Source organism: Scyliorhinus torazame, chromosome 13 (assembly GCF_047496885.1).
Source record: "Scyliorhinus torazame isolate Kashiwa2021f chromosome 13, sScyTor2.1, whole genome shotgun sequence".
Classification (NCBI taxonomy): Eukaryota; Metazoa; Chordata; class Chondrichthyes; order Carcharhiniformes; family Scyliorhinidae; genus Scyliorhinus; species Scyliorhinus torazame.
The window spans coordinates 39,370,549-39,384,202 of NC_092719.1; the positions used below are offsets into that span (position 1 = coordinate 39,370,549).

Consider the following 13,654-nt stretch of genomic DNA (forward strand, 5'->3'; position numbering starts at 1 on the left):
GCGTCAACACAGACTCCCAAATGGAGAATTCTGCCCTTAGAATTTTTTCTGCAGTAGGGAACTAAAGACGCTGGCAAGACCAGCTCCGCAGAGATCTGAAAGTGAGGTTGAGGGTCCCCCACACCCCCCACCCATTGACATCGTGACCCCCTCCCCTCCCCTAAGACATGGGCAACGCTCCAACCATCGACCCCAGAAGGGGGCAACCCTCCTATCACTTAAAGTCCATGAGACCCTCCCTGCCACCACCCAGGCATGAGGGTCACCAAACCCACACCCATCCATCCTTGCCGGCATTGGGGCATGCCACACACTCCAAATGAGCACACCATGCTATGAGGTCGCTGAGGGCCTCCCACCTTAAGGATCCCCCCCTCCTTTCAGGCAACCCCCATAACTCTCCCACACTTCACAACCTCCCGTCATTCCCCCCATCCTTCATAACCCCTTTTCATGGGTGTGGACCCCTCAGGCACCACCTCTTGACAATGCCCCTGGTATCCTGGCAGTGCCAACCTGGCATTAGAGCATTCAAGCTCATGTTAAGCACTTTTGATAACACAATGTTTAATTTACTGAAGATATTCAGCACAAGTTTGGATGTTGAAATCTCAAATTAACCCTACTGCATTTCAGCTGCTCTCACCGTTCAGGATTGAATCTGTGATTATGCGGCATCTGAAGGTCCCAGCGCTGACATTCCTTCCCCGACTCTGTGTGGTCCATGGGTCCTCTGTAAGTTTCCCCATTACATGTCATGCATTCAACTACATTTTAAAGCAGGGGGAAAAAACTCTTTTGGTCAAACATTTCTTAAAATCAAACATACTGCACAATTTTCTTTTGAAGTGCGGATGGGAGGACAAATCAAGATAAACAATGAACTGCAAATTGAATATTTCATCCCATCAGTGATTTACATTATCTGAACCGAACAGACAACTACAAAATACTTATCATGCTGTCCACAATCCCGACCCTTCACCTTATGGATCCTGCAAATTATATTTAATCACTTTGCAAACAGAGATTCTTTGTACACCTCAAAAGGGAACTGGTCACCTTCTGAACACTGTGGAACAGCACAGCTCTCCAGCCGAGTTCTTCGGTTCATTGTAAAGCACCATGGGCCTCCCTCCTCACCTCTTGGATTCCGGCAGTAGTTCTCTTGCAAGTTCTTATTGCGATTGCTTGAAGGCAAAAACCTAATCAAGAAGACAAACATTGTTCCAAGTTGAAGACATGTGCAACCTGGATTCAGTCTAAAATTTATAATTTCAAGATGTGTAGTCAACTGGAATAAGAGTCATCTGGATTTGATCAATCTCCCATACTATGTCCTCTGGGAACTGTGTTTTGGTGTAGTTCAGGCTGATGGAATAAAATGCTACGCTCACCGTAAGAGTTCAAAATCCAAAATTAATCGAGCGGGTTCAATGTAATTCCATGAATAGTGTTAACAGCACAGATTATGTCCAAGCGCATTATGATCGACAACTTCATTCAAGGTTGTCAAAAGGATGGTTGCAGCAAACAAAAAGGGACCCGGGGCATAGTCAATGCTTCAGAGTTTGAAGTTAAGATTTATTGGTGGGCTTCAACCTGCAGGTGACCCATGTCATCAAATAAAGACTGATACCAACACTTGATACATAAAATAATACCTTGCAACGTGGACATTCCTCAATTTGATAAGGGTGTAAGAAACATTTCTCAAAATGGAAATTTGTGTTGATCTACTTTTTTGAGGGGGTTGGAGAACATGAAGGTTTCCGGGGGGAAAATGTGATTTAAACATCTGTATCAACAATTATGACAAATATATGTATCAAGTTTTTAAAATGCAAAAAAGAAGGTACTATTTTGATGCAGTAACCTAACAGTTACCAAGGGAAAGAGGGCAACAGAAATTGATTATGAAAGTGAGTGAGGGTGGTTTAAAGTGAGGGGTAAGATCCAACTCTTCAGCATCAGATATGTTGCTCGGGAAAAGCAGTTAACTGTTGACAATTGGACAGCACGGTGGTGCAGTGGTTAGCACTGCTGCCTCAGTGTCGAGGAGCCGGGTTCGATCCTGACCCCGGGTCACTGTCCGTGTGGAGTTTGCACATTATCCCTTTGCCTGCGTGGGCCTCAGCCCCACAACCCAAAGATGTGCAGGGTAGGTGGATTGACCACGCTAAATTGCCCCTTAATTGGAAAATTTAAAAATAAATAAATACATTCTAAAAAAAAACTATGTTGACAACATGCTGACTTGCAAATCTGGACCTTAAAGTTGATTCATTCTGGAAGTTGCAAAGCCTCTTTCTCGGTATAACCTTTTGAAGCAAGTGAGGATTGTTAATAAAGTGTTAGTTACAAATCATGGTGCTTTTAATGGAGAAAGTGTGTTACTTATACATCCTGACCATTATTGCTGAAGGATTTTAAGTGTTTTCCTATGAGTAGTGGTCAGGTCCTGTAATGATGCCTCATTTAAATGAGTGGGACAAGAGTCAATGTAGGAAAGGCAGATGTTGGCTTGCAAATCATCTTTCCTTAGAAAAACCATGGACACCAAGGCAAGTCACCTCAAAGATTCTTAGAAGAATGAATACATTTGTCCATGAGTGAGTCGAATATATTTTGCAGATGAATTACATGCCAGGAGATTGCTTCATTTGTATCGAGGGAAGTATAATTTAGAAAGAATTACTGAAATCTTTAACCAAGGACTTATGGAAAATATATATATTTTTTCTCTCAGGAAGTTTAACCACAACACCTGAAAATTGTAACTTTAGAATCTAATTTTCCAACCTAATGCATAGTTTTGTGGCACAACAGCTAAAAGAAACATTAGTTTTGGCACTTTGCAATCTTACTGCCGAGTCAATTATCCTGTATTTATCTCTGATGAATTCCTGTAATGGTCCAATGGCAAGAGTCACATTCATTTTATTGAGGTTTAAAAATCTGTAAATATTAAACAAACGGATGAGTTAAATTCCTTAGTTTTGAACACCTTGGGCGGGTCGGAGAATGGCCGTTGGCCGCCGTGAATTCCGCCCCCGCTGGTTGCCGAAGTCTCCGGCACCGGATATTCGGCGGGGGCGGGAATCGGGCCGTGCCAGTTGGCGGGCCCCCCCGCTGGATTCTCCGGCCCGAATGGGCCGAAGTCCCGCCGATAAATTGCCTGTCCCGCCGGCGTGGATTAAACCACCTTTTGAACGGCGGGACAAGGCGGCGGGGGCGGGCTCCGGGGTCCTGGGGGGGGGCGCAGGGCAATCTGGCCCCGGGGGGTGCCCCCACGGTGGCCTGGCCCGCGATCGGGGCCCACCGATCCGCAGGCGGGCCTGTGCCGTGGGGGCACTCTTTCCCTTCCGCCTCCGCCACGGTCTCCACCATGGCGGAGGCGGAAGAGACTCCCTCCACATGCGTGGGAAACTGTCAGCGGCCGCTGACGCTCCCGCGCATGCGCCGCCCGGAGATGTCATTTCCGCGCCAGCTGGCGGGGCAACAAAGGCCGTTTCCGCCAGCTGGCCGGGCGGAAATTCCTCCGGCGTCGGCCTAGCCCCTCAATGTTGGGGCTCGGCCCCCAAAAATGCGGAGTATTCCGCACCTTTGGGGCGGCGCGATGCCCGTCTGATTGGCGCCGTTTTGGGCGCCAGTCGGCGGACAACGCGCCGTTTCGGTAGAATTTCGCCCAATTTTATGAAAACGTATCCTCAATTCTAGTGGATTAGCACATCTTGGTTGGCATTGGATTCAGAGGGTAGAGCTACTTTGGGATGGCTAAACAAGCCAACTTTGCAATATGGACTGGAATTCTCCGACCTTTCATCAGCGGTAGGATTCTCTTGTCCCGCCAGCAGCGCACCCCCGCCAGCAGATTTCCCAGTGGCATGGGGTGGCTTCAATGGGAATTCCCACTGACACTGGTAGGAGCAGAGAATAATAATCTTTATTAGTGTCACAAGTAGGCTCACATTAACACTGCAATGAAGTTACTGTGAAAATCCCCTAGATACCACACTGCAGCGCTTGTTTGGGTACACAGAGGGAGAACTCAGAATGTCCAAATTACCTAATAGCAAGTCTTTCTGGACGTGTGGGAGGAAACCGGAGCACCCGGTGAAAACCCACGCAGACACAGGAGAACGTGCAGACTCCGCACAGACAGTGACCCAAGCCTGGAATCCAACCTGGGTATCTGGCGCTGCATACCACTGTGCTGCCCAATCCCACCGCCAGCGAACGGCACACCGTCACCCGCTGCTGAGAAACACGTGGCTGGGAGACCAGAAAATTCCACCCATGATCTTTACACTGATCAGATTAGTTTGCTTGGAGGGAAGCTTGGAGGAGATGAGATCAATCACACCAAGCGCAAAAATATTTTAAATGTTACCTGTGGTCATGTGGGATTGTGGAGTTCCAGTGTTGACAAATCCGACCAGTTTCTGTCACTGACTTTGTACCCCGGTAGTTTTTACCTTTTCCAATAATACATTCTCTGATGTAGTCTGCAGAAAATGAGATGACTTTGTTCATGTTACATCCTTGTCCACATTGACACAATATGCATTAAAGCAAATAGCTTCCCAATATGCGAAGAGTTTCTCTTTAGGTTGCAATGGTTCATAGAAAATAAACAGGAATTTCATTGAACAGAAGGCCGCCCATTGGGAATACAGGATGTTAAGACAGTAGGATTTCTCGGTTATCCCTGTGGCACTGGCTGATTTAAAGACCACATGGATTTTTCCTGCTGCTATTTTCAATGACAGTAAATGAAAGACGACATGGTGATGAGTGGGCACTGCAGTCAAGATCTCAATATATTTGTTGACCCAGACAGCCTTGCGTGACAATGAGCATCGAACAGAGATTTAGACACAAAATCTTGCCCTCTGCTGCTAGGACACCAGCCACCATATAACTTGGACTGGCAATGGTAGAACTGGAATGACCTGAAAGATAGCACATGACAACACTTATATAGAAGGATGGTGCTGTGGGGTGGATAAAAAGACCACCTTCCTCATGCATCACCATCACCATGTTAGTAGGCATGAAATAGATGGTCAGGCCGCTGGACAGCTTTGGATTCCTATCTCCAACATGAATTTTAGAAGCTCATGCAATCCCTACAGTGCAGAAGGAGGACAATCGGCCCATCGGGTCTGCACCAACCCTCTGAAAGAGCTCCGAACCGAGGCCCATTCGCTCGCCCTGTCGCCGTAACCCCACCTAACCTCTGGACACTAAGGGGCAATTTAGCATGGTCAAAATCCACCGAACCTGCACACCTTTGGACTGTGGGAGGAAACAGGAGCACCAGGAGGAAACCCACGCAGACACGGGGAGAACATGCAAACTCCACACAGACAGTGACCCAATGCCTGAATTGAACCAGAGTCCCTGGTGCTATGAGGCAGCAGTGCTAATCACTGTGCAAGCCATGCTGTCCTCTTTCTTCTGCTTAGGTTTGGCGTTTCACTGTGAATCATTGCCCCTGCTCCTCTGGCCTTGGAAATTGAGCTAATGAGGTGCTCCGGAACCTTTCCAAATTTTTATCTTCTATTCAGAATTCCACTTTTTAATTGTTCCTTCTGCTTAAAATTTTATAACAGCGTCCCTCCAAATCTGTACTTGAAATTCTGCAAATGACGGAAGCTGTGAAAATTGGCTACAAATAGCTCACTTCTATTGGGTCTATCTGAAACCCATTAGTGACCATTCTGGTCGATAGAATGACAAGAGCAGAAATTCAAAGCTCAGGGGCCTGCAATATTGTTCCTGAAAAATAGCAGACTTCAATTCACTTCGAGCCATTACACTACAAAAGGTTGCTTGAAATGATTTCCAAGTAGCGGACACAATAAACAATCGAGTTATAGGTGGTTGTTTTTCCAGTTCCAGTTCTGTAAATTGCTGGGATAATCCAGAGAATCCTGGAAAGTTATAGATCCACACTTTGTGGGACTGGTAAACAGAGCAGTGCCCCGGAGATGGAAATTCCAGCTGCACCAGCAATGCCATTTGTTGTTCAAGTGTATTCAATTTTCACATTTTACCTTTTCTCTCGTAAAGATCAACACTTCTGTCTGGCCTCCCTTTCACCCCTTTGGTTTTGCTGTTAAATGACAACCAAGTGCATCGCTTCTCACTTTTAGCAAAATAAAAGGCCCTGGAAAGAAAAAGCGTGAAGTTAGGCTGGACTCTTAGAACATAAGAACACAAGAACTAGGAGCAGGAGTAGGCCATCTGGTCCCTCGAGCCTGCTCCACCATTCAATGAGATCATGGCTGATCTTTTGTGGACTCAGCTCCACTTTCCGGCCCGAACACCATAACCCTTAATCCCTTTATTCTTCAAAAAGCTATCTATCTTTATCTTAAAACATTTAATGAAGGAGCCTCTACTGCTTCACTGGGCAAGGAATTCCATAGATTCACAACCCTTTGGGTGAAGAAGTTCCTCCTAAACTCAGTCCTAAATCTGCTTCCCCTTATTTTGAGGCTATGCCCCCTAGTTCTGCTTTCACCCGCCAGTGGAAACAACCTGCCCGCATCTATCCTATCTATTCCCTTCATAATTTTATATATTTCTATAAGATCCCCTCGCATCCTTCTAAGTTCCAACGAGTACAGTCACAGTCTACTCAACCTCTCCTCGTAATCCAACCTCGTCAGCTCTGGGATTAACCTAGTGAATCTCCTCTGCACACCCTCCAGTGCCAGTACGTCCTTTCTCAAGTAAGGAGACCAGAACTGAACACAATACTCCAGGTGTGGCCTCACTAACACCTTATACAATTGCAGCACAACCTCCCTAGTCTTAAACTCCATCCCTCTAGCATTGAAGGACAAAATTACATTTGCCTTCTTAATCACCTGTTAACCAACTTTTTTGCGACTCATGCACTGGCACACCCAGGTCTCTCTGCACAGCAGCATGTTTTAATATTTTATTATTTAAATAATAATCCCTTTTGCTGTTATTCCTACCAAAATGGATAACCTCACATTTGTCAACATTGTATTCCATCTGCCAGACCCTAGCCCATTCACTTAGCCTATCCAAATCCCTCTGCAGACTTCCAGTATCCTCTGCACTTTTTGCTTTACCATTCATCTTAGTGTCATCTGCAAACCTGGACACATTGCCCTTGGTCCCCAACACCAAATCATCTATGTAAATTGTGAACAATTGTGGGCCCAACACTGATCCCTGAGGGACACCACTAGCTACTGATTGCTAACCAGAGAAACACCCAATAATCCCCACTCTTTGCTTTCTATTAATTAACCAATCCTCTATCCATGCAACACCTCTCACCCTTAATGCCATGCATCTTTATCTTATGCAGCAACCTTTTGTGTGGCACTTTTTCAAAGGCTTTCTGGAAATCCAGATATACCACAGCCATTGGCTCCCCGTTATCTACCGCACTGGTAATGTCCTCAAAAAATTCCACTAAATTAGTTAGGCACGACCTGCCCTTTATGAACCCATGCTGCGTCTGCCCAATGGGACAATTTCCATCCAGATGCCTCGCTATTTCTTCCTTGATGATAGATTCCAGCATCTTCCCTACTACCGAAGTAAGCTCACTGGCCTATAATTACCTGCTTTCTGCCTACCTCCTTTTTTTAAACAGTTCCGTTAGACCTGAACTAGACAATGAGTTTCATTTGTAGATTTGAGCTACATTGGCAATAAGTTAATCAATCCTTGCTGCTACATTTCATTAGTGAATTAAATAATGGATCTCTTCTGAACACATTCAGCACAGATTAATAAACACGCAGTAAGAAAGATTTTAAGCCAACGTTTCCATTTAGACACGCTCGTCTTCTTTAACGCAATTTATCTGAAGTTGGCGTAACCTGCGCAAATGATCACAGGATTTTAAGCACAATTTATGTTCACCAATTTGAGTTGCTGCGGGCGTGATTTACTGTCCTCGCCAGACTTGGTGACACGACGAGGTTGTTTAATCTCGAGATCTGGGTCAACTGGCTCATTTAAATATGTGTGCGAGGATTCTTCCGCCGCCTGGGAAATAGTGACCTCCCCAGCAAGGCCTGAACCAGGCACCATTTAGTACTGGTCCACACAACGTGGAGCAGGCGTAACGGCACCTGGGAGGTTTCGTAGGCCATTTCAGATGCCTGGGTGGTTGGGGACAGGGAAGGGTAGCCCCTTGGCTCTCCCTCTGGCACCCAGGCACCATGGCACTGCCACACTGGAACTGCCAGGGTGCCCATGCAGCACTGTCAGGAGCACTGCCAGGGTGCTAGGGTGGCAGTGCCAGGGTGCCCAGGTGCTAGGTTGACATTGTCGAGTGTGAAGGCCTGAGGGGGGCCATGCTCTTGAAAGGGGGCATGAGGGGGGTTATGAAGTGTGAGAGGTGTTGCAGCGTGGGTATGAAGGAGCCTCCTAACAGGTTAAGGTGGGGGTGGAAATCCTGAAAGGGGTGGGGACCTCCGAGACCTCATAGCAGGGTGCCCTCACTTGGGGAGGTGTAGATTAATACCCGTCGACGGGATGCCTGTTTTCAGGTGCGGCGCGGGATTCTCCACCCAGGCAGCCGGCCAATGGGGTGTCTCAATGTGGGCACCCGCACGCCATTGAGAAATCTGCGGGTGAGAATGTGCTGCCGGCGAAATGGAGGATCCCACCAACGGAGAATCCAGCCGCATGTGTGCGGAGGGTGACATTGCCCATGGGTGGGGGGTGTGGGAGTCCCTCAAGCTCACTTAAAGATTCGGACACCCTTTAAAATTGCGGCCCGATCTCGGAGGAGCTGGCATGGGCAGCGAGTTCAGCTCCCCAGGGATGAAGACATTTCTAAGTGTGGGCTTGACCGGGGAGAACCTCCCCAATGCCCAAAAAATGACTATCAGCGCGATCTACCGGCCGCATCCTACTGGAATCAGGACGAGACGCCGGCGGTATATCCTGGAGAGGCCTCTCCCAGGATACCCGACTGTAATTACGTCTCGCAAGATCTAATGAGATCTCACAAGACAGTCTCTCACAGTTAAGTGATTAAAAACTCACTTACCTGTGCTGCCGCTGGATCGAACGGCCCTCCGGCATCTATCACCAAGGAGAATCCAGCCGGGTGCCATTCAGCACTAGTCCTCACAAACAGAGACCAGGCGGAACAGCATTGGGCAGGCAGTCTCCCGGGCGATTGGAGGCCCCCGGGTGGTCGGTCACTGGGCAGGGTGGCACCCTAGCACTGCTAGTGCCACTCAGACACCTTGGCAGTGCCACCTGGGCCACTCCGGCACTTCCAGTATTCCCGGATGACACGGTCAGGCCAGCTGGGGGACGCCCAGGGTGCCAGGTTAGCAGTGTCAAGCTGCCAGGTTGGCATTCTGCCCATGCTGGGAATCAGCTATGGGGTGCCATGCCGGTATGTGTTGGGTGCGGGGATGCTCGACGACCCCCAATAGGTGAGTTGGATTTTGGGTGGGAGGTGCAGAGATCGGGTCGCCATTTAAAATGTATGCTCCAATCTCTTACTCAATGGAGCTCAGTACGAAGTCTTACAACACCAGGTTAAAGTCCAACAGGTTTGTTTCGATGTCACTAGCTTTCGGAGCGCTGTTCCTTCCTCAGGTGAATTAAGAGGTCTGTTCCAGAAACACATATATAGACAAATTCAAAGATGCCAAACAATGCTAGGAATGTGAGCATTAGCAGGTGATTAAATCTTTACAGATCCAGAGATGGGGTAACCCCAGGTTAAAGAAGTGTGAATTGTCTCAAGCCAGGACAGTTGGTAGGATTTCGCAGGCCAGATGGTGGGGGATGAATGTAATGTGACATGAATCCCAGGTCCCGGTTGAGGCCGCACTCATGTGTGCGGAACTTGGCTATAAGTTTCTGCTCGGCGATTCTGCGTTGTCGCGGGTCCTGAAGGCCGCCTTGGAGAACGCTTACCCGGAGATCAGAGGCTGAATGCCCTTGACTGCTGAAGTGTTCCCCGACTGGAAGGGAACATTCCTGCCTGGTGATTGTTGCGCGATGTCCGTTCATTCGTTGTCGCAGCGTCTGCATGGTCTCGCCAATGTACCACGCTTCGGGACATCCTTTCCTGCAGCGTATGAGGTAGACAACGTTGGCCGAGTCGCACGAGTATGTACCGCGTACCTGGTGGGTGGTGTTCTCACGTGTAATAGTGGTATCCATGTCGATGATCTGGCACGTCTTGCAGAGATTGCCATGACAGGGTTGTGTGGTGTCGTGGTCACTGTTCTGAAGACTGGGTAGTTTGCTGCAAACAATGGTTCGTTTGAGGTTGCGCGGTTGTTTGAAGGCAAGTAGTGGGGGTGTGGGGATGACGTTGGCAAGATGTTCATCGTCATCAATGACGTGTTGAAGGCTGTGAAGAAGATGACGTAGTTTCTCCGCTCCGGGGAAGTACTGGACGACGAAGGGTATTCTGTCGGTTGTGTCCCATGTTTGTCTTCTGAGGAGGTCGGTCCGGTTTTTCGCTGTGGCGCATTGGAACTGTCGATCGATGAGTAGAGTGCCATATCCCGTTCGTACGAGGGCATCTTTCAACGTCTGTAGATGTCTGTTACGCTCCTCCTCGTCTGAGCAGATCCTGTGTATACGGGGTGCTTGTCCATAGGGGATGGCTTCTTTAATGTGTTTAAAGTGGAAGCTGGAGAAGTGGAGCATCATGAGGTTATCCGTGGGTTTGCGGTAAAGCGAAGTGCTGAGGTGACCGTCCTTGATGGAGACGAGTGTGTCCAAGAATGCAACTGATTTTGGAGAGTAGTCCATGGTGAGTCTGATGGTTGGATGGAACTTAATGTCATCGTGTAGTCGTTTCAGTGATTCTTCGCCGTGGGTCCAAAGGAAAAAAATGTCATCGATGTATCTGGTGTATAACATCGCTTGAAGGTCCTGTGCGTCGGTTGAAGGTCATCCCCACACCCCCACTACTTGCTTTCAAACAACCGCGCAACCTCAAACGAACCATTGTGTGCAGCAAACTACCCAGTCTTCAGAACAGTGACCACGACACCACACAACCCTGTCATGGCAATCTCTGCAAGACGTGCCAGATCATCGACATGGATACCACTATTACACGTGAGAACACCACCCACCAGGTACGCGGTACATACTCGTGCGACTCGGCCATCGTTGTCTACCTCATACGCTGCAGGAAAGGATGTCCCGAAGCGTGGTACATTGGTGAGACCATGCAGACGCTGCGACAACGAATGAACGGACATCGCGCAACAATCACCAGGCACGAATGTTCCCTTCCAGTCAGGGAACACTTCAGCAGTCAAGGGCATTCAGCCTCTGATCTCCGGGTAAGCGTTCTCCAAGGCGGCCTTCAGGACCCGCGACAACGCAGAATCGCCGAGCAGAAACTTAGAGCCAAGTTCCGCAAACATGAGTGCGGCCTCAACCGGGACCTGGGATTCATGTCGCATTACATTCATCCCCCACCATCTGGCCTGCGAAATCCTACCAACTGTCCTGGCTTGATACAATTCACACCTCTTTAACCTGGGGTTACCCCATCTCTGGATCTGTAAAGATTTAATCACCTGCTAATGCTCGCATTCCTAGCATTGTTTGGCATCTTTGAATTTGTCTATATATGTGTTTCTGGAACAGACCTCTTCATTCACCTGAGGAAGGAGCAGCGCTCCGAAAGCTAGTGACGTCGAAACAAACCTGTTGGACTTTAACCTGGTGTTGTAAGACTTCTTACTGTGCTCACCCCAGTCCAACGCCGGCATCTCAACATCAATGGAGCTCCTCAGTGCAGGATGTGCAGCTAAGTGGGGCCCCAGCGGGGAGCTGAAACAAACACCGAGTATCATTAGATAGCAGGGTCATTTCAGTGCTACAAATGCCAGGAATGACCCCTCGATTCCCGCCCAGAACTGACTCATTTTTTTTAGTTAGATCGTGCCCTAAGTGTGGTTGAATAGCAGTGTGGAACTCACCCAAAAATCCAAAGAGAAACGCCCCACCAAACTCGGCCAAAGAAATCTTTTGGTTGAATTCCGCCCTGCATCATTTACATTTACATTCGTATTTTTTCATTCGCTCACAAAGCTGGCCTTATCCCCAGGATGAATTAATCACCGCGAGGAGTTTGCATTCAGTGTAGTAATTTGCAGATCTTCAAAGAGGCTTTAAAAATTAAGCTGAGATTTTTTTTGAGTGCAAGTCTTTTGGATATCTCTAAAGGGAGCCAAATGGACTCCTGATGTGCTGACAAGGCTCCATTGACTCCCAAGTACTCCTGTAGGCACAATCAAAACAATTTTGAATGCACCTTTTTGTACATTTACTAAGAAATTAACGACTGTCACACAAAAGAACTCTAAATGGTCCTGTGTATTTGTAAAACTGGCATTTTCTGTCATTTAAAAAATGGGTTACTTACAGGGAGAGGATTGACAATGCCATTAGGTGCGCAATCTAACCAAACAGAAGTGTCTGTTCTGGGCGGGAATCGAGGGGTCTGCTATCTAAAGACACTCTAGGATTTTGTGGGCCTCAGCTGGGAACACTTCGCATTTCCTGCACCATGGAGCTTCGGCAAGCGGACCGTCTCAGTGCAGGAGGAAATCGGGGCACTATTTTTAAATGCCGCTCCATCTCACAGCACCCCAGTGCAACCCCCAACACCCCCTCCCCCCAAACTCACTTGTTGGGGGTCCTCAAGCCCCCACACCCCACCATACGTCCAGGGCACCCCCGGCATGGGCAAAATGCCACCAGAGCACCTTGGTACTGACAGCCTGGCACTCTGGCAGTGCACGTGCCAGGTTCGCAGTGCCACCTGGGCACCCTGGCAGTGTCAGGCTGGTACTACCAGGGTGTGCAGGTGACATTTTAAAATATTCTAAAAATGAATATTTTAAAACACGGTCTAATTCTGCTGGCAAACTGCAAATTTCTGATTCAGCGATCAGCAATTAGATTGAGAAACCACTTTTTAAACGTGCAATTTGATCTGGAATCGCCAACTGCACCCAAAGCAGAAACGGTAGTAATTAAACAAATGCATATCATTTGCTCTTGTCAACACGTAGAATTTTTTGTCTGACATCAAGAATAATTTCCTTATAAACTGTAAGTGCAAAACCTACATACCCCTTACTCTGCCGAAATCAAGGCTGTCTGTAAGCTTTTTCACATCCAAATTCAGCCTATTTCAGGATCTGGAAAAATCAGGAGCTCCTGAAAGACCCCCATTCTTTTGCAATCAAAAGTCTTTTAAAGTTAAACTTAGCTTACAAAATGACATCATGGGTAATGGCAATGCCCATTGCAGTACTAAATAGCACAGACCAGAAATTCACGGGTTTAATTACTAATCTGTGCTGAAGCAGCTGATTTTAGCCATGACAATAAAATCTTTGCTTCTGATTGCTATCCACTGTGGCTTTCTGGAAAGTGATCAGGCTGTATGAAGAGATGAAGGGGTTGGAGCTGATGCAATTCCAAAAGGGACTAGCCTGCCATTGTTCACTATCTGCAGTCACATATGAATAAGGACTAACTGGGACAGGTATCAGACGGCTACTCAAACCCATTGAACGACACTCCATCACATCAGCACTCCATCACATCAGTAGTTTCAAGAAAGATGAGATATCTCGTGATC

At 47.7% G+C, this 13,654-nt stretch overlaps 1 protein-coding gene across 2 annotated transcripts in view; it reads right to left on the reverse strand.

Moving 5' to 3' along the window:
• Positions 1-13,654, reverse strand: part of LOC140387975 (hepatocyte growth factor-like) — a 74,879-nt gene that overhangs the window by 47,930 nt on the left and 13,295 nt on the right. For both annotated transcript variants that reach the window (XM_072471396.1, XM_072471395.1), the window contains exons 3-6: positions 6,063-6,175; positions 4,394-4,508; positions 1,063-1,205; positions 647-767 (exon numbers count right to left, since the gene is read on the reverse strand). In XM_072471396.1, coding sequence (XP_072327497.1) covers positions 647-767; positions 1,063-1,205; positions 4,394-4,508; positions 6,063-6,175 — 492 coding nt within the window. The remainder of the gene's footprint in view (positions 1-646; positions 768-1,062; positions 1,206-4,393; positions 4,509-6,062; positions 6,176-13,654) is intronic.